The sequence below is a fragment of the Polypterus senegalus genome, chromosome 9 (genome assembly GCF_016835505.1).
Source record: "Polypterus senegalus isolate Bchr_013 chromosome 9, ASM1683550v1, whole genome shotgun sequence".
Taxonomy (NCBI): Eukaryota; Metazoa; Chordata; class Cladistia; order Polypteriformes; family Polypteridae; genus Polypterus; species Polypterus senegalus.
Genome location: NC_053162.1, coordinates 178,402,034 through 178,422,913, shown reverse-complemented (window position 1 = coordinate 178,422,913; position 20,880 = coordinate 178,402,034). Strand labels below are relative to the sequence as shown.

At 44.2% G+C, this 20,880-nt stretch overlaps 2 protein-coding genes across 5 annotated transcripts in view; one reads left to right on the top strand and one right to left on the bottom strand.

Annotated features, from left to right (window-relative positions):
* Positions 1-14,584, top strand: part of crata (carnitine O-acetyltransferase a) — a 67,403-nt gene extending 52,819 nt beyond the window's left edge. For all 4 annotated transcript variants that reach the window (XM_039764416.1, XM_039764417.1, XM_039764419.1 and 1 more), the window contains 2 exons: positions 6,180-6,317; positions 9,809-14,584. In XM_039764416.1, coding sequence (XP_039620350.1) covers positions 6,180-6,317; positions 9,809-10,024 — 354 coding nt within the window. In that variant the 3' untranslated portion in view covers positions 10,025-14,584. The remainder of the gene's footprint in view (positions 1-6,179; positions 6,318-9,808) is intronic.
* Positions 14,585-15,792: 1,208 nt separating this feature from the next.
* The window catches only part of adamts13 (ADAM metallopeptidase with thrombospondin type 1 motif, 13), a 66,363-nt gene continuing 61,275 nt past the window's right edge, over positions 15,793-20,880 (bottom strand). Inside the window, exons 28-31 of the mRNA XM_039764415.1 lie at positions 18,188-18,334; positions 17,723-17,899; positions 17,478-17,650; positions 15,793-16,870 (exon numbers count right to left, since the gene is read on the bottom strand). Coding sequence (XP_039620349.1) covers positions 16,715-16,870; positions 17,478-17,650; positions 17,723-17,899; positions 18,188-18,334 — 653 coding nt within the window. The 3' untranslated portion in view covers positions 15,793-16,714. The remainder of the gene's footprint in view (positions 16,871-17,477; positions 17,651-17,722; positions 17,900-18,187; positions 18,335-20,880) is intronic.

Genomic DNA, 20,880 nt, shown 5'->3' with positions numbered 1-20,880 from the left:
TAAATAATAATAATACATTTTATTTATAGAATGCCTTTCCCATGCTCAAGGTGCTTCACAGAGTCTCAGAAAGAACAGCAGGGTATATATAACAATAGGTACAAATATTTTCTGCAATAAGATATCCAAAGCATTAAATAGAATAAAAGACAATAAACCAAAGTAAATACTAAAATCAATACTTGAAGAAAAGCCTGAACAAATCACGTCATTTCAAGTTCAGGTTCAAGCACTTTATTGTCATTGTGTAGCACAACGAAATGACTTTTTGTGACAGCCCCAAGGTGCATTTAAAGAAAAGTCAAATAATTCCAAATATGTCGTATAGAGTGTTAAGTGATCAAATAACCAGAGCAAATTATTATTGCTAAAAGTACAGCAGCATAAATTGTTATTGCACCTGAATAGTACTGTACATTACATATTTTATATTGTATTACATTAGTATATTGCACATTATCAATATAGCTTATTGCACATGTTCAGTTAAAAATGATCTCAGACTGAGGAGATTCAGAGTTCAGAAAGTTTATGGCAGATGGGAAAAAGCTATTTTTTAGTCTGTTTGTGCGTCCACAGATTCACCTAAAGCGTCTTCCTGACGGGAGGAGCTCAAACAAAGAATTTCCAGGATGAGTTTTGTCCTTGAGAATGTTTTTGGCCCTTCTCACACAGCGAGTCTTATACAAGAGTTCGAGGGATGGCAGTTCAGTCCCAATAATGGCCTCTGCTGTTTTTACGACCCGCTGCAGGGCTCCTTTAGCAGTCGGTGCAGCTGTTGTACCTGCAGGCCATCATGGAGTTAGTTAAGATGCTCTCTATAGTGAATCTATAGAAATGAACCTGCAGCTTCTGGGGGAGGTCAGCTCTCCTTAGCTTCCTGAGAAAATAGAGGCATTGTTGTGCTTTGCCTATTATGGCCAAGTTGTTGTCAGCCCAGGACAGGTCCTCTGAGATGGTGACTCCTAGAAACTTAAAGCTGAAAACTCACTCCACAGCATCTGCATTGATTGTTATCAGACTGTGGTTGGTCTTTTTAGTGGTCCTAAAGTCCAGAATCACTTCTTTGGTCTTTTTGGTATTTAAGACCAGGTTGTTGGTGTTGCACCATGCTGTCCAGATTCTGAACCTCTTCCCTATATGTAGCTTCATTGTTGTCTATTACAAGCCCAATGACAGTCCTATCATCTGCAAATTTAACAATAATGTTTGATTGGTGGATGGGTTGACAGTCATGGGTGAAGAGTGCATAGAGAAGGGGACTTAGTACTCATCCTTGCGGCACACCAGTGCTCAGGGTAAGGGTGGAGGATGTGTGTTTGCCCATCCTGACAGACGGCGGTTGGTAAGAAAATCCAGTAACCAGATGCATATGGATGGAGCAAGTCCTAGTGCATCAGCTGGTTAGGTATGATGGTATTAAATGCAGAGCTGTAGTCAATGAAGAGCATCCTAACATAGGTGTTGGACTTTTCCAGGTGTGAGAGGGCAGCATGTAGAGCCACACAGATGGCGTCCTCAGTTGATCTGTTTGACCGATAGGCAAACTGGTGTTGGTCTAGATCAGCTGGGACGGAGGCTTTGATGTGGGTGATTACCAGTCGTTCAAAGCACTTTACGATGACAGGGGTGAGAGCGACTGGTCGATAGTCATCAAGACAGGTTATCCTTGGTTTTTTGGGAACAGGTACAATGGTTGTGGATTTCAGCCACAAGGAGCCTACACCTGAGGAGAGAGAGATGTTGAATATTGTGATATAACACACACAGACATTATGCTGAGTATCTGGACTGAGAGCCAAACTGAAAGGAGAAGCAGAATGTCAGGTTAAGTTTGATGCATTCCTGAACAGAGGAGTTTGAAGTTGTTTTTTTAAAAAAATGAACGGAGTTGGCTGAACTCATTCATTTCGGGAGGGCGCTCTACAGCTGAAAGCCCTGTCACCCACAGAATGCAAGTTAGTGCAAGATGGCCAGAATCCAAGGAACTTAGTAGGCGAACAGGAGCAGAGTGTTGGAGCAGGTCACTGGTGTAGGCCATTTAAAGCTCTGTAGGTTAATAACAGAATTTTATATTCAGTCCTGTAAGACACCAGAAGCCGGTGAAGACGCAGCAGGATGGCTGTGATGTGCTCACTGTTGCTGGTTCATGTAAGGACTCTGGCAGCAGAGCGTTGAATCAACTGGAGCTGTGATATAAGATTAGAAGAGACGCCTGCCAGTAGGGTGTTACAATAATCGATGCAGTATAAGATAAAAGCATTAGAAAAGGAGAGGATTGAGGAAACATGGGATATGTGACAGAGGTGGAAGTAAGAAAGTTCATGTGGGTAGAATAAGAAAGGAAGGAATCATAAAAAGAACACTGAGTACTAACCCTAACCCTCATGATGTGACCCTGAACATGTTATTCAACCTGCCTAAGCTCCAATGGGTGGAGTGGTGGCTCTGAGGCTTGGGATCTCAAATCCTTTAAGTGCCAGAAGTGACTTTACTCCATTGGGCCCTTGAGCAAGGCCTTTAACCTGCAATTGCTTCGTCCCGAGTATGACATCAATCTGCATCCAGCCCTGCAAGCAGGTCCTCCATCTTGCATGGAAAACTTGGGGTTTGGTGGCAGAATTGGCACTCCAACCACTGTGAAAAAAGAAAAAAACCTCACACTGTTCTAGTGTGGTGCTGAGGTGTCACCCTCTGCACTTGTGTCCCGATCCAGGTGGCTTCTTGTGTGGTGCGGCAACCCGCTATCAGTGCATGCTCCCAACCTCACTCTCACTCTCTCTCTTGCTAAGCTCCAAGTACAAAGTATAAAAAACTTTATTTTTATATTATACCTTTCCATAGTGAATGCCATCCCAAAATGATTTATCTGGGTTTCATTTTTTTAAAGCCTTTTGGTTTAAAAGGGGAGTGTAGACTTTTTATATGCACTTCCATCTCTGTTTGTAAAGTGCCTAGGGATGGCAATATTGTATATAAGTAAGGTCAAAGGTTCATTCTTCACCAACCCTTCCACTGTGTAATCCAGGGCAAGCTCCAGTTGTGAAGAACTGGGCAATATCCATGTACAAACCGGATTCCAAAAAAGTTGGGACACTATACAAATCGTGAATAAAAACTGAATGCAATGATGTGGAGGTGCCAACTTCTAATATTTTATTCAGAATAGAACATAAATCACGGAACAAAAGTTTAAACTGAGAAAATGTATCATTTTAAGGGAAAAATATGTTGATTCAGAATTTCCCAACAAAAAAGTTGGGACAAGGCCATTTTCAGCACTGTGTGGCATCTCCCCTTCTTCTTACAACACTCGACAGACGTCTGGGGACCGAGGAGACCAGTTTCTCAAGTTTAGAAATAGGAATGCTCTCCCATTCTTGTCTAATACAGGCCTCTAACTGTTCAATCGTCTTGGGCCTTCTTTGTCGCACCTTCCTCTATATGATGCGCCAAATGTTCTCTATAGGTGAAAGATCTGGACTGCAGACTGGCCATTTCAGTACCCGGATCCTTCTCCTACGCAGCCATGATGTTGTGATTGATGCAGAATGTGGTCTGGCATTATCTTGTTGAAAAATGCAGGGTCTTCCCTGAAAGAGATGACGTCTGGATGGGAGCATATGTTGTTCTAGAACCTGAATATATTTTTCTGCATTGATGGTGCCTTTCCAGACATGCAAGCTGCCCATGCCACACGCACTCATGTAACCCCATACCATCAGAGATGCAGGCTTCTGAACTGAGCGTTGATAACAACTTGGGTTGTCCTTGTCCTCTTTGGTCCGGATGACATGGCGTCCCAAATTTCCAAAAAGAACTTTGAATCGTGACTCGTCTGACCACAGAACAGTCTTCCATTTTGCCACACTCCATTTTAAATGATCCCTGGCCCAGTGACAACGCCTGAGCTTGTGGATCTTGCTTAGAAATGGCTTCTTCTTTGCACTGTAGAGTTTCAGCTGGCAACGGCGGATGGCACAGTGGATTGTGTTCACTGACAATGGTTTCTGGAAGTATTCCTGAGCCCATTCTGTGATTTCCTTTACGGTAGCATTCCTGGTTGTGGTGCAGTGTCGTTTAAGGGCCTGGAGATCACGGGCATCCAGTATGGTTTTACGGCCTTGACCCTTACGCACAGAGATTGTTCTAGATTCTCTGAATCTTTGGATGATGTTATGCACAGTTGATGATGATAGATGCAAAGTCTTTGCAATTTTTCGTTGGGTAACACCTTTCTGATATTGCTCCACTATCTTTCTGCGCAACATTGTGGGAATTGGTGATCCTCTACCCATCTTGGCTTCTGAGAGACACTGCCACTCTGAGAAGCTCTTTTTATAGCCAAACATGTTCTTCCAGCTCTTCGTTATGCTCAAATTTACTTTTTCCAGCCTCTTATTGCTACTTGTCCCAACTTTTTTGGGATTTGTTGACACCGTGAAATTTTGAATCAACATATTTTTCTTTAAAATGATACATTTACTCGGATTAAACGTTTGATCTGTCGTCTACGTTCTATTACAAATAAAATATTGACATTTGCCATCTCCACATCATTGCATTCAGTTTTTATTCACAATTTGTTTAGTGTCCCAACTTTTTTGGAATCCGGTTTGTACTTGGGATGGCACTGACTGTGGCAAATATTTAAAAATACTAAGGGGCTTCACTCGCCAAACCCCCGACCTGCGCTACGTGCCAGCCACTTCCCATCTCTGCCACTCGCGTATGTGGATTTCACTTTCACCAAACAACAACTTTTTCAATTCTCGTGGATACGCCTCTTCACTGGGAAGAAACACTACTTTACCCAGATGGCAACACAAATTAGACCATCTACACGTCTCTGACTTAAAGTTTAAAGCCGAACAATAACTACATACTGTACTTCTGTCATATCACCTATGTCCATATATTTGAGCTCTTTTCGCTCTTCCGTTATTTCACCGAGTAATAAGTTCCATTTGTTAGCGCTAATGCGATCTTTGCTATCAATTTTTTGACACTTTCGAATTTAAGTACGTTTATAATCTCTAACCTGCTCTGCATGTGTATCTCGCCAACGGTTTTGAACCTCTTTACAACGTTCTACTTTGTCTTCCACTCTTTGTCTTTTATTTCCGACCCCACTTGGAGCTGAGAGCACAGGAACTGTGTCTGACAATAACATTCACATGAATGAGAAGTTAGTGGACCGTGGCCGTGGTTGTAAATGTTTGAGAGGAGGACGAGACTTGTCAAAATCTCTTGGCAAAAAGTCTCATCTCACGGGACCTGAAATGATCTCTCGCAGAAATTTAAAATTATCTCAGAGAAAGTCTCGTCCCAGGATTTCCTTTTATAATAGAGAGATAAATATTGAAATATTTAAATTAAGGGGCGAGGGGACAGCAATTGTTTGAAATGTTTGAGGAAATCCATCCCCTTTAGAATTGGTTCAAGACTAGTTAAGCGTCCAGGTGATCCCAGCAGTAATACAAACCCTTGGACTAGATTACCGCACCATTGCAAAGCCCACTGACTCGCACACAGGTACTGACCTTCATGGTGTCAGTTTGGAGTATCCAAATAACCCAACTCACTCTTGAGATGTATGAGGACACTGGGAGAAGGTGCAAACTTCCCACAGGCTGAACTGTTGTGCCAGTGCCGTGCCCTCTTCTCAAGACCATGTCACGTTTTATATTGAAGTTCTTAAGTTTCCAGCACTGAGCATTCAGGGTGTTCCCCTCACAAGGTGTGTTGTAAGACAAAGATGGATTGGAAACACTGAAATTGTATTTAATATGAGCAGCCCTGCTGGTTATTACTACTTACTGTTTAACTGATACTTTATCCAAGATCTGAGATACGATTGGTTTCCTTTTCTTTTTGTTTTTCCAAGTGGAGCGTAGGCAGCTGAAGGGACTTGCTCAGGGTCACACAGTGTCAGTAGCGAGACTTGAACCCACAACTTCAGAGTATAACGTCCAGAGCCTTAGCCACCACATCACACTGCCTGATTCCTTAAAAACAGACACACTGCATGTTTTAAAGAGGCAGAAACTCAGATTTAAGAGTGAACTCGTGCTTTTTCTGCAGATGGTTCAATAAATTCTGGAATTACGAGCTTTGAATTCACTCGTTTGTTTTAAGCTCTTGGGCTCATGGATCTCTTTCTTTCATTCATTTGCCAGGCAATTAATGGACAAGCAATAGACCGACACCTCCTGGGCCTAAAAATGCAAGCTATTGAGGACCTGACCAGCATACCTGAGATATTCATGGACACATCCTACGCCGTCGCCTTGCACTTTAACCTTTCCACAAGTCAGGTAAAAGTCTCTTAGCTCTCCCATCTTGTGTGTTGTGAAATCCTGCCAATTTTCCAAACACTCGCACAAAACGCTACATCTACCCGTATTTGTCATCATCTCTGATATTGGATTATGTGAATTGTGGGGATTAATAAAGTATCTATCTATCTATCTATCTATCTATCTATCTATCTATCTATCTATCTATCTATCTATCTATCTATCTATCATATACTGCCTTTCACATCTATCTATCTATCTATCTATCTATCTATCTATCTATCTATCTATCTATCTATCTATCTATCATATACTGCCTTTCACATCTATCTATCTATCTATCTATCTATCTATCTATCTATCTATCTATCTATCTATCTATCTATCTATCATATACTGCCTTTCACATCTGTCTATCTATCTATCTATCTATCTATCTAATAATTTTTTATTCCTTTCCTTTAGTCCGTAGACATTTTATTTGTATAGACATGGACAGATTTGTTGGTACCCCTCAATGAAAAAAGACAAATACACAGTTGTCTCTGAAATCACTTGAAACTGACCAGTCATTGGCACTCGTCATTGTTTATTCGTAGTTAACTAAATATCAGACTTTCCTTTAGAGTGTCAATTCAACAGAATATTTCAAATAATAACACAAATGAAAATGGAATGGATAAAAATGATGGGACCCATAACCTAATATTTGGTTGCACAACCTTCAGGATTTGCAATTGCTGCAAACAAGTGATTCCTGGAGTTCTCCATGAGACCCCTGCACCTGTGCACAGGTCCTTCAGCCCACTCATCCTAAACAAACTGCCCCAGCAATGTCAGGTTTGAAGGGGTCTTCTCCAGACTGCACATTTCAGTTCTTTCTTTAGATGTTCGATGGGATTCATATCAGACAGCTAGTTTTAAATAGTCCAATGTTTTGTTCTTAGCCATTCTTGGGTACTTTCAGCTGTGTATTCTGGCTCATTATCCTTTTGGAGGGTCCATGACCTGTGACTGAGCCAGAGCTTTCTGACACAGGGCACGACGTTTCGCTCCAGAATGCCTTCATGATCTTGAGATTTCGTTGTTCCCTGCACAGCAAAGCAGCCCCAAAATGTCACTGAGCTTCCTCCGTGTTTCACAGTAGCTATTGTGTTCTTTTCTTTGTAAGTTCATTTTTTTTGTCTGTGGACATTGAGCTGATATGACTTGCCAAAAAGCTCCAGTTGTGTCTCCTTGGTCCAAAGGACATTCTCTCAGAAGCATTGTGGCTTGTCAATATGCAAATTCCAGGCTTTTTTTTTTTTTCTTTCATCAGTGGAGTCCCCCTGGGTCTTTTTCTGTTTAACCCACTGTCACTCAAAGTGACGAATGGTGCAATCAGACACTGATGGACCTCAACCTTGGAATTCAGCTTGTATCTCTTTGGAAGTTGTCCTTGTCTTTTTGACTACCATTCTCACTATCCTTCTGTACATTCTGGGGTCAATTTTCCTCTTGAGGCCGTGTCCAGGGAGGTGAGCTACAGTCCCGTGGACCTTCAAAGTCTTCATAATCTTTGCTACTGCAGTCACAGGAACATCAAGCTGTTTGGAGATGTTCTTCTAACCTTTGCCTTTAACATGCTGGTGTGTCATTTTCTTTGTGATCTCCTCAGACAACTCACTCCTTTGCTTTCTCTGGACAATGTTCATTGTGGGACACATAATGACACCAAACAGTAGAGTGATGACTTTTCTCCATTTAAATTGACTGAATGACTAATTGAGTAATTGGAGATGTGTGCGACACAAATTCAAGAAAACAGTGAGTTTGACAAATCACTGAAATCAATGATTTAGGATCTTTTTGGTATTCAAACATGGCTCGTTACTTTGACTACGTTTCTGGTCCTTTTCATATAATCCCTTCCCATCTTATTGAGATAGAACTGCTGGGTTGGCCTCACCCTCAGCAGCCTGGTCCAAAAATCGAAATGCAGGCTTTAGGCCTGAACAGACCCAAAAAATAAGCTGCGACTTTTAAACTACAGAAGTTTCAAAAAGGTCCACAAATGGGAGAAGGTGGAAACTAAGAAAACCAATGATCCCACAAAAACCAAATCATATACCTTATATAAAAATATTTTTATGAAAAAGAAGGAAAAAAAATTAAAGCAGCAACTAAAAGTATAAAAAATTGGGCTTTGTCTAAAAAGCAAAAACTGTTAGTTTGTCATAAAATGAGATTTGTTTGTTTTTCTAGTCCAAAAACCTGGACACTGTTAATGGATGTCGTCTTTATTAACAGTCCAAGGATTGTGAAGAAATGGGCAACATACCGGCGTCTGTGCGATGCCAATCAGCGTGATAGCCATAAACAAGATGGCGGCACCTGCAAAAACTATCAGCAAAACTTTACAGTGATAAAACACTCTGCATTCAGTAGAAAAAATTCAGCCGTGTGCACCCTATGAACCAAGTTACCCGAACTGTTCTCTAACGTTTCAGTAATTATTTACCACTCTGATGCTGATCTTTCTGATCATAAAATAGGTCATTACGATAACAATTAATGAGAAGAATTAATCAATAATTGCAGAATTACAGTATTTGAGGGTTCCTCTAGAGCAGTGGTTCTTAACCGGGGGTCCATAGGTGGTTTTCAGGGGTTCCGTGAGGGTCAGATAACAGTTAACATTTATATTCACTATACAGCCCAGTACTGTTAGAGTAGGTGAGTAGATTTGTTGTAAGTTGCATAAGAGGATTGTATCTCCTTATTATAATGAGTTTTCTTTTTTAGATTGTTTATTTTAAAGATTAATAATATTTTGTGTATTGTCATATATGTATGAGACAATCAAATCTCGATAAATTAAGTACATGATATTCATTGCATGCAAAGTTGTGTTTATGTGAATATTTCTGGGGAAACGAGGTCCTTAGCTTTCATCAGATTCTTAAAGGGGTCCTTGACTCAAAAAAGGTTAAGAATCACTGCTCTAAAGCGCCTTTTTCTCTTGCACGATTTGGCTCAAAAACTAATCGGCTCATCATCATCTCATAATTAAGTTTGGTATTTTTCTGTACAGCCGTTTTAACTCCCTGACCATCCTCAAAAAACCGTGACACACACACACACACACCCATCATCGAGATATCGATGTTTTTGGTATCAGGAGGACCCTAAAATGTCGAAAACCGCAAATTGAAATTTTTGACAACTCTACAGCTTTTTTTCCTCCAACCCAAAGACAAACTAAAAATGAGTGCAAACTAAAAATGAGTAATTTATGACAACACAACCCATAATAAAACAGTACACATGTGCAGAAATGATCAAAATCAAAGATTATGACAACAAAAAAAGTAAAAGTTAGCAGAAGGCAGTCAATGGCTAAAGAGAGTCCAAAACCCACAATCCTGACTGCAGGACACAGAAGGCGTACCCTTTAGAATAAACACCCTGAGGCTTGAATGCAAGGCGCTAGAAACATTTGACCAGTCCTTTTTTTTTTTCCTCTTTAGGTCCCTGCCAAGACAGACTGTGTGATGTGTTTCGGCCCTGTGGTGCCCGATGGTTATGGCGTCTGCTACAACCCAATGGACGACCACATCAACTTTGCCATCTCGGCGTATAACAGCTGTGCAGAAACCAACGCAGCACATCTCTCGCATCTGCTGGAGGAGGCCTTGCTGGACATGCGGGATGTGATAATTCAGCTTCCCAAGTCCAAACTGTAAGGGTAGTATGGCTGAGATGGAGGGGGGGTGGCACTCAAACTATCTGTGCCATCATGGACACCATCGCCTTTAACATAACCACAAAAAATGGAAGGAGCATGCTTTTGGACTGATTGCTCTCAATAACTTAGCAGGTGGAGGGTAGTGTTGAATTCACTTTGGCCACCATCACATTTACAATCATGTTAGTCCCCAGATGAAAAAGCACTTTTTGAAGAAGGTTTAAGCCTAATCCAAGCTATGCTGCCTGGCGGGGTAGACCATCACATTTGCCCCCATACCACACAGTTTAGTTCACTCAATCAGTAATGTCTGTCCAAGAGTGTGGCCACTGAGCACTGGACCCCCAGACTAAATGCATATCAAGCACTTTGCACTATAATTTAAGAGTGCTACACACTAACTTTAGAAAATTTGCAATTTTATGGTACATACATATACTCAGTTTGTGACAACTGATCAAAAAAAAAAAGTAACCAATCAGAGGCTTGGGACTGTAGGCGCCAACTCTGAGACCCTCCTGTAATGTAAAGTGAAGAATGAGGGAGGGGAAAATGTAACACTCTCCACATTTTGCTTTTCTCGCCAAAACAGAAATCTAGAAGCGCACAGGAATCCATGTTTAATGTACTGTGCACATGTGACAATATTACAACTGCTACTACTGCTGCCGCTTGGAAGTCCCATTAGTAATGCTGGTTATGGCTTTGCTCCATCACCGTGCCATTTTGCCTTGTCTGTTAATGATGGCTGAACAGATAGAAGTGGGCAAGGCTCTACAGTCTGCCTCTTAGCTAGCGTAAATTTCCAAGAGCCTTGTTGCTTCTTTTCTCATAAGACGAAGCTGAGGGCTTTGACTTTTGCTGTCTTCCTAGCCCTACTTCTTGTTGTCCCTTCTCTTGACATGACCTATCCCACTGAGTCTAAACCCTGCCTCCTATCACACCTCCCCATATCTCTTCCCTGTTTCTGCCATACCTTTTGCCATCCTCCCAAGTATCAAGTCCAACCCTCCCTAGTTTCCTGCCCTGTCCTCCCTCTCCTCTCATCATCTAGTCCCTGCTGCCTCGTCATTTAGCCCCAAGCCTATCATACCCCCTAATATCCATCCCAGCCTCCACCATGCTGCTCTTTACTTAAGCCAGCATTTTTCATCCCTTCCAATATGTAGCCCTTCGAAAGGTCACACCTACCATTATCTAGTCCTACCCAATCATATCTCCCTACATCTAGCCCTGTTTACAGACATCCCTCCCACTAACTAGTCCCGCCCTCATCATTGCATTTAGCGACATCCCCTGCTACTTCATTATCTAGCCCCGCCCCATCATCATTTGTAGTATCCTGAACCACAAACTACCAAAAACACTTCCAAGGTTGCCCACTAGAGGGGGGGACACCATCAAAATACCCCAACTAGAACCAAAAAGGGCAGACAGTATTCTTGATAAAATAAAAAGGCTCTGCAAAGAGCACAAGGAGAAGCCTGAAAAGACAAAGCATAACCCAGTAAACCAAAGTCCCAATGCAGAATCCAAAAATCAAGGTTGAAAGCAGAGCAGATGTTCAAAAAATATCAATCCACAAACACAGAGCAGGGCTTCAAAATATCAGAAAATAGAAAAGCAAAACAAAGCACAGCAAAGCCGCAATAACTGCACTCCTAGCGTATTCAGTGAACCACGAGGAATCATGGGGGATGCCCTCCCTTAAATAGTAGGGTGGCGGTGATGGGCAGGTGGCCCTGCACCTTGTGGGACCACTCATAAAGCATAAGGGACATAACTAAAGTCCTTTCCCTTTTCCAACAAGCAATTAGAAAGTTGTGCCTAATAAATTAAATAAACATTAAAATAAATAAATTGCATAAAATAGAGAAAAACCAACAAGAAATGTCACTTTGAACCCCAGCTAGGGGAGACACATTGACTGAAAGATGACACTCTGCCATACTGCCCTTTATCTGTAGGATCAGCTTTGTCACATGAGTACAGAGTACAGTCAAATTCATAACTACACGTAGTAATCAACATGGCCTCACCTTCTCTCAACCCGTACCCAGCCCTCCCATGGTCACACCTTCCACTATCTAGACCCCCCAGTCATATCTACTAGCACTTCTTTACGCAAAGAGTTGCGGGACCTTGGAACAAACTGCCAAGACATGGAGTTGAAGCAGAGACCTTGAGAACCTTTAAGAAGAATCTGGAAGAGATATTGGGACATCTGAGCAATTAGCTAAACAAACGGGCGAAAAATGGAGTGAATGGTAGATAGATAGATAGATAGATAGATAGATACTTTATTAATCCCAAGGGGAAATTCACACAGGTCTTGTCTTGTTTGTCATATTACTTGTATTTAGAAGCTCAGGGGTCAACAATAATGCACCCAAAACTGTGCCCAGTGCTTCTTAACTAAAAATGACAACACTAATCTGTCCCAGTATCTACTCCAGCTTATGGTCATGCTTGCCAGTGTCTATGCCTATCTACAGTCATCCATCCCACTGTGTTGGCCCACCCACCATCACACTCCCTTGTGTTCCATCTCCATCTTCTAATGCCAGTTTATCTGCCCTTGCCACATTATAGCATTTAGCACCTATCTAGCACTTCACACAGCCCCACCATTATCAAGTCCCACCTCATGTCATACTTCCTTATGTTTAGCTCCACCTACTTCTGACCACTTATCTGATCCCACCTTATACTTAATTTTAAGCCCTGCCTCACACCACTCCTTCTGGTGCCAACCCAACACTGCCACATTACCCTTCACTTACTTCAGTCTCATGTCATCCTTCCCAGTATCTTGTCATGTCCACGGTGACAACTTGCATTATCCAGACCCACCTCTGAATACCCAGCTTCACCTCTAAAACCTCTTGTTGGTCAGGAGCTTGCCTTTCCCACCATCACCCACACAGATTTTTAAATCCCCACCTCTTGCCCACTTATTTAGCCCCATCCCTATATTAGTAGCTAGACCACTGCTTTAGGCCACCTCTTCTTGTACCAGCCCACCACTCCCACACTACCCTTATATAACTCCTGTCACCTCTTCTAGTGTTTGCCCTGTTCTTAGCTCTGCCCTGTTACCCCTTTCAGTATTTGACATTGCCTGAAGCCAGCCCTGCCACTATCCAGCACCATCTCTGTCTGTCATACTGCACTGTTCTTAGCTCCACCCCCTGTCACCACCAAGTGTGTGGCCCTGCCCACAGTCACTCCACAAACTATCAAGCACCATCTCTGTCATACTGCCCTATTCTTAGCCCCACCTCCTAATGTCTGACCCTGCCCGCTGTCATTCCTCCCACTATCAAGCACCATCTCTGCCATACTGCACTGTTCTTCGCTCCACCCCCTGTCACCACCAAGTGTCTGGCCCTGCCCACAGTCACTCCTCCCACTATCAAGCACCATCTCTGTCATACAGCCCTGTTCTTAGCCCCACCTCCTAATGTCTGGCCATGCCCACTGTCATTCCTCCCACTATCAAGCACCATCTCTGCCATACTGCACTGTTCTTCGCTCCACCCCCTGTCACCACCAAGTGTGTGGCTCTGCCCACAGTCGCTCCTCCCACTATCAAGCACCGCCTCTATCATACTGCCATTTTCTTAGCTCCACCTCCTAATGTCTGGCCATGCCCACAGTCACTCCTCCCACTATCAAGCACCATCTCTGTCATACAGCCCTGTTCTAAGCTCCACCTCCTAATGTCTGGCCACACCCACAGTCATGTCTCCTACTATCCAGCCCCATCTCCTTATCATGTTTCCCAGGATGTAGTCCTGCCCAATATCTAGCCCCTCCTCCTTTCATTCCCCCAGTAGATATATATATTTATAATAATTCTTGAGCAGAATTTTGAACACTGCTTACTGATTTGACGTAATATTCAGTTAGTTAATTTTTTTTGTATTTTGGTGATTATTTTTCTAGAGCTGAAACAGGCTTTATCATATCAAGGCCTCGGTTGTGTTCTGTAACATTTACAGAGGAAGCGGCGGTGCCCGGCCCTCTCAGCCATTGCCTTTTACTGTATGTCATCTCAGCCCAATGGTGGTGTTGATCCATTCCAATGTTTGGCTTTGGTAAGCATCCCAGTAGCTGAAGTTTGACCTCCAGTTTGACATGAAGGTCTCCATATTAATTACGGATGCTGATGTAGGTGTGGGGTTAATCCGAGGTTGGCAGCGGGAGGCTGAGAATGGCAGTGCTGAACCACCGAAGGATCAGAGTGTTAAATGTTGATGGAGATCACTGATGATGCTGAGCTGATCTTTCATCGGTGTCTGTCCACACCGCAGCCGTAACAGGAGCTCCGGATATCAGGTGGTCCTCTCCTAAATGCAGGACAGCAGACTTGTATGTTCCTCATGCAGTTCCTGCCACACAAGAGCTCAATAGCTCTGCCACTCTTGTTCTTTTGTGGTGGTTTTTGTTTCAGGTGTGTCTTTGTCAGCTTCTACCGAGCGCCTCACTGAAATCATGGACACTGTACAGATCACTGAATAAAAGCGGACCTGACGTCATGTCTGCTATTGCTTTATTTGTTCTCATTCTTTGAATGTTAAATCATGCCGGGGCACCAAGCCCCACTTAGCAGTTGTTAACATGGCGGGCAGTTCTCAGTTATGATGGCAGCACCGTCGAGATACAACAAAGTGGATTGGATCTTTACAGCGCGTGTTCCTCTCTGGATCTTGAAAACGAATGGGTGTGCACGGTGAACCCCTTGAGATAACCTCCCCTATACCAGCTTTTGGGGTCCTTACTGAGGGTGCAATGCCAACACAGAAAAATAGACTCCACTTTTAAACCTTTGCTGGCAAGCAAGTCAGTCGGAATTTTGAGCCTCAGTGTGACCCCAAATAGCTTCAACTTTTCAGTTTTCACCCTGGCGGGGTGTGTCAAGTGCTGGTGCAGGCTGTGAGTGGCGCTATACCAAAGACACGGAGCTGCCACGTGTCACGCGTGTGCACCTGGGGACCACCTTCTGGTCTCTGATGATGTAAGAGATACCACTCCGGGACATGAGGGGGCGCTGGCACTAACTTCCCTAACCCCAATAGCACTGTATGTATGTCTATGTGTAAGAGCTGTGTGTGTGTGTGTGTGTGTGTGGTAAATAATGGGGCTAGATTTGTGTGTAAGAGAGTGTGTGTGTGTGTCCTAACCCACCTATGGAGGACAGGGTCGGTGGGCACGGACACGTCTGCATGAATCATGAGTGCCTGCATGTATGTAATACTTGTTCATGTAGCGTGTGTGTTTTATGTTTATACAGCATGTATATGTGTGTGGTATTTATTATTATTAATATTGATATTTATGCGTGATATGCTTGTATGTTTGCAAATATGTCACACAAGTCTGTGCAGCATTTACAAAGTGTGTACAGCAGGCCCGTAACGTGTGTGTGATTAATGTTTATATACCGTATATGTTGTGTATGTGTTTATGAGTGATGTTTGTATGTAAGCAAGCGTGCAGGTAAGGCTTTTAGGAGTTTATGTGTGGGTGTAATATTTGTGTGTGTGTGTATTTATGTTCTTTCTGTTCAGTCCATGTATGCATGTGTTTTTTAACACGTTTTTTATATACCATATTTTTAATAAGTTCTATAAACTGTATGAAAGTTGCTATATTTATCTATTTTTTGTACTTATGTGTTTATTATATATATAAATTATATTTATTGAAATATATATATATTTATAATATATATATATGTATGTATGTATATATATATATTATATTTATTGATGTATGTGCATATGTGTATCGTTATGTTTGTGCATCCAGTATATAAAGGCAGGTGTATGTTACTTATAAATGAGTTTACCATATGTATGTAACGTGTATATATGTTGGTGTGTGCATGCATTATATTTATATGGTATGTATGTATGTGAAGGTGTATATATTATTATTATACATATTATTATATTAACTATTAACTATTAAATTATTTCTTTATATGTGTAGATGCATGCATTGGTGAATATACTGCATGGATTCTGTGTGCATGTACTGTACACAAGTGTGCCTGTATGTCTGTACAGTAATGTGCACAGTGTCTGTCTGTACGAGTGCATGTCCTTATAGACTGTATGTATGTATGCATTGTGTGTGTGTGTACACGATGTTTATGTGTGCAGCCTCTCAAGCCCACCTGGGGGATGTGGGTTGCTGAAGCCCACCTCAGCAGCACAAGGCAGGAAACAGCCCTGGATGGGGTACCAGTCCACCTCAGGAAGGGGTACATGCACACTGGCACATTCAGTGTATTTGGCACAGCTTCTGTCATAAAGGCCAGGCTCACGGGTGTCCCAAGTGTAACATGTTGGATTTCTGCATCTGGGTGAGAAGGTCCAAAGGAAAGGCACACAGGAGAGAGACACACATATTGAAAGCTGGAGCGCTTCTCTATAAGTCCGTGTGGGCAGAAAGGGGCCACCAGGGGGCAGCATGGCCACAGGGTGACGAGAGCGTCCCTTAAAGGAGCTCTCTGAGTGACAGCCCCCACTAGGAGGCGCTCCAGATGCAGTGTGTGTACATACACTCTATATACAAATTCAGTACAAATATCCCAGTTTTATAATCAAGCACAGAAGGGAGGTCGTCTGGCGTCTCTCATTCACCTCCTGGAAGTCCGGGTGCCACCGACGGATCAGCATCATGGCTCAATAGCAGAGAACTCCCCGTGGAAGGTGCCCAGGCGTCTCAGGTACTCCCCATGGAACTCGATTTCTGCTCGGCTGCCGGAGGAGCGCCAGAAGAAGAGGCTGTTGCCGTGGAAGACCCAAGTCCTCATGATGTCCACGTCTCGAATCTGCATGGAAAGGACAAGACAGGTCTGTCGGAGTGCATCTGAACGCCATGTGGAATCACCGTAAGTGAATTTGTGGAGACAGTTGGATTTCACAGGCAAACTGTGGGTGTTGCATCCTTAGTTGCTTTATAAAGCGCCTTGCAATGGTGTTTATTGTAAAAGGTGCTATATAAACTCAAACATGTCTCTTTAAAGCTGCACATTTAGTCACTCAGTCGTGCAAAAATCCCAGTCCAGTGGGATGTATAGCCACACCAATCAGTTATTGTTTGATATAGCGCCCTCCAGGGGAAACACCAGCCCAAAACTAGCAGCCAGTATGTTGATTGGATGGCCTGTAGGTCTGTCTCTACAGCTCAGTAGCTGATTGGATGGCCTGTAGGTCTGTCTCTACAGCTCAGTAGCTGATTGGATGGCCTTTATGTCTGACTCTACAGCTCTGTAGCTCATTGGATGGAAGGGTTGGACTCCGTTACACTGAAGATGGCAACAGCAAATGCCTGTGGAGCTGTGAGGCTTCATCCCATACCACTGTGCCATCTCCTAAATTTTCAAAAATGTGCATTAGTTTGGGGGTGGCAGCGCCCTGACGGCACACCCGACTCACCAGGATGTAGGACCCATTGACTTGTGCTGCCATGTTCATGCTCAAAGCCCGGATTTCAATCCGCCGCCTCGGTGCCACGTTGACAAAGGTCCTGCAGGACTGATGCCCCAATGCCTGGCTCTGGATGGGGTTGACGATCTTTCCTGTGACACCGAAGAGCTGCACGTCACAATCTGGAAATGAGATGCGAGATGTTACTGGCGTCCTTGGGTTCCAATGGCTCACCATCCTCGGCCCACCCTTACCGCTGTGATGCCTTTTGGTGGCCGCCTTACTCCAGTAGTGTAAGAGGATGCCTCGGCCGGGTGCCAGGCGGCCTTGCCGGATCATCAAGACGTTGCTGCGGGATGTTATGGTGTAGCCGGTGAGCCGCTCACACTTCTTGAGGAGCATCAGCTGCTCGTAAAACAAGACGAACTCCCCTGTGGCGAGACACAGATGGACACGGGTGGTTACTTTGTCCCCATTGTGCCTCCATATGTGGGGCAGGGAGGAGTACAGGGAGAAAGGGTGGGACCTGACTGAGTGGCGAGGATGGGGGTAGGGGTGACCAACCTTGGGGATGAGCGCCACCTTCTGGTCATCCCCAGCACTGCGGCCAGGTATCACCTTACTGTACTCTGAGGCCTCACCTTCATATATTGCCCACCGGGTTAGCTGGCATAGCAATCCGCACCTGACCCCTACCCAAGTTTTACCCCTTCACTTACTTTCTTTACAATTGAGAGAACTGGACACAACCTTGACCTCCAGGACCTCCCCCAGTGGCCGGCCAACAGACAGCAGGCAGTCTCTGCGCCCCACGTCCCTCAGGTCCACCACACCGGTGTCTTCCAGGAGGAGCTCCCCACAAGGACCTGCCATGGGGTGGACATGAAAGGTGAAGGCTTGTGAAATGAAATTTGTCACGAGAGGGAAAAGCCACCCCGTCCAGGTCTCAAAAATCCAAAAATGGGATGCTGGTGGGATTGGTGGACATGAGACATCCAAAAGGGGGAGGGGGTGAAGTGGGGAATCTTAAACCACAAGAAAACCCTTGGAAAGAATGTGGACCTCCCTGTTCACTCCAGTGCAAAGGTGCACACTGCTTTATATAGCGCCTTTCGATGGTGTGACCCAATGCAAGGGGCTTTATGGGTTTTTACAGCCGTGTCTCCAATTCCTCTTATGTGAGCACTGGCAACATGCGAGATATTTTGGAACACACAAGGAAGTCAAAGCATTGTACTGGCCACTAGGGGGCCACATGAGGTCTAGTAACACATTCTGTAATAAGGAGCCGCAGCCTGGCAGCAGCAGCATCGAGTACAAGGCAGGAGCCAACCCTGGACGGAGTTCCAGTCCATCACAACGTGTTTGAAAATGGACCCTAACATGATAACGAAGTTCTGGCTCATCCAGAGAGCAGGCGCCTACCCCAGCAGCATTGGGTGAAAAGCAGGAACCAACCCTGGATGGGGTGACAGTCTGTCACAGGGTGATCCAGCCCTTGGGTCACATAGGAGATGGTGTCTACTCCCGCAATATTGAGTGCAAGGCAGGAATCAACCCTGGAGGGGGCACCGGCCCTCCAAAGCCCATTATAAAATGTAACCCAGCCTGGTCCAACCCGCATCATGACATTCAGGCTGCGTCCTAACCCAGTGTCACTGGCTGAAAGGCAGGAACTAATCCAGGAGGTGATGACATCCCATCACAGATTCTTCTAAAATCTAAAACCAGGAGATGATGCCAGTCCATCACAGATTCTTCTAAATTGTAACTGAAACATTTTCTAATCACTTAATCCAGTTTAAGGATGCAGCCTAACCTGGCAGCATCAGACACAAGGCAGGAAGCAAGCATGGAAATGCCAATCAAGGCCACAGGTGGCCTGGAGCCGATGCCAGCCACATAGGCCATAGGGCAGGAACCAACCTTGATTGATATGCCAGGGTCTTCTAAAATATAAAAAACCAAACATTTTCTAACCACTTAAAAGAGTTCGGGGTGCAGGGGGACTGGCACACATCCTGGCAGCATCAAGCATAAGGCAGGACTCAATCATGGAGGAGGCAAAAGTCCATCACATATCATAATGTGAAAATATATATGCAAACGTATCATAACATGTTCCTACCCACTTAATGGGATTCTAGGGGCACCCAGGGCAGGAGCCTACCCCAGCAGCATTAGGTGCAAAGCAGGAGCCAACCCTGGATGGGGCACTAGCACTAGCGTCATGAAATTCTGGCTGGAGCCTAACCCAGCATCACTGGCTGAAAGGCAGGAACCAACACAGGAGATGATGCCAGTCCATCACCAATTCTTCTAAAATATAACTCTAATGACTTAATCCAGTTTAAGTATGAAGCCTAACCTGGCAGCACCAGACACAAAGCAGGAACAACCTTGGATGGGGCCAACCAGCTTAATGTAAATTAATGCTGAAGATGGCCTGGAGCCGATGCCAGCCACACAGGCCATAGGGCAGGAACCAACCTTGATTGATATGCCAGGGTCTTCTAAAATTCTAACCACTCGATAGAGTTCAAGGATCCAGGGAACTGGTGCCAATCCTGGCAGCATCCGACACAAGGCTGGAATCAATCATGTGTTGTGAAACAACATATCATAACATCTTCCTGCCCACTTAATGGGATTCTAGGGGAACCCAGGGCAGGAGCCTAGCCCATCTGCCATGAACTGGTGTCCCTCCAGTGCTTTCTGGGTGGGCTCCAATCCCTGTGTGACCTTCATTTGGGTTAAGTGGGCTGGAAAATGTTTGTTATGTTAAATTTCAGGAGACCCTGTAATGAACTGGCATCCCACCCTGGGTTGATTCCTGTCTTGCAATTTCTGTTGCTTGGATTGGCTCCAGCCCAGCTCCGCCCACTCCTCATGACCTTGAATTGCATTAAGAGGGTGGGACCCCATTATGTTACATTTCACAACATGCTGTGACAGACTAGGGTCACCTCCTGCCTCATAGCTGACGCTGCCAGGATAGGCTCCAGCCCCCTAAAACCCTGACTTGGATTACTGAATTGGAAAAAATGTTTTTGTTATGTTACATTTAGAAGACCCTCTGATGGACTGGCATACCAACCAAGGTTAGTTCCTGCCTTACACCTGATGCTGTCCAGCCATCTTTATGATGTGTCATATTTTAGAAGACCCCATGATGGAGCCATGGTTGGTTCCTGCCATAACAACCTCTGTTGCTGGTAAAGGGTCCAGCCCACCCAATGTTCTGATTTATATTAAGCGGGTTGGCCCCATCCTGGGTTGGTTCCTGCCATGCACCCAATGCTGCTGGGATTGGCTCCAGCCCACCTCCACCCACTTCCCCCTGACTTTGAATTGGATTAAGTGGGTGGGACCTTATTATGTTACATTTCAAAACACGCTATGATGGACTGGC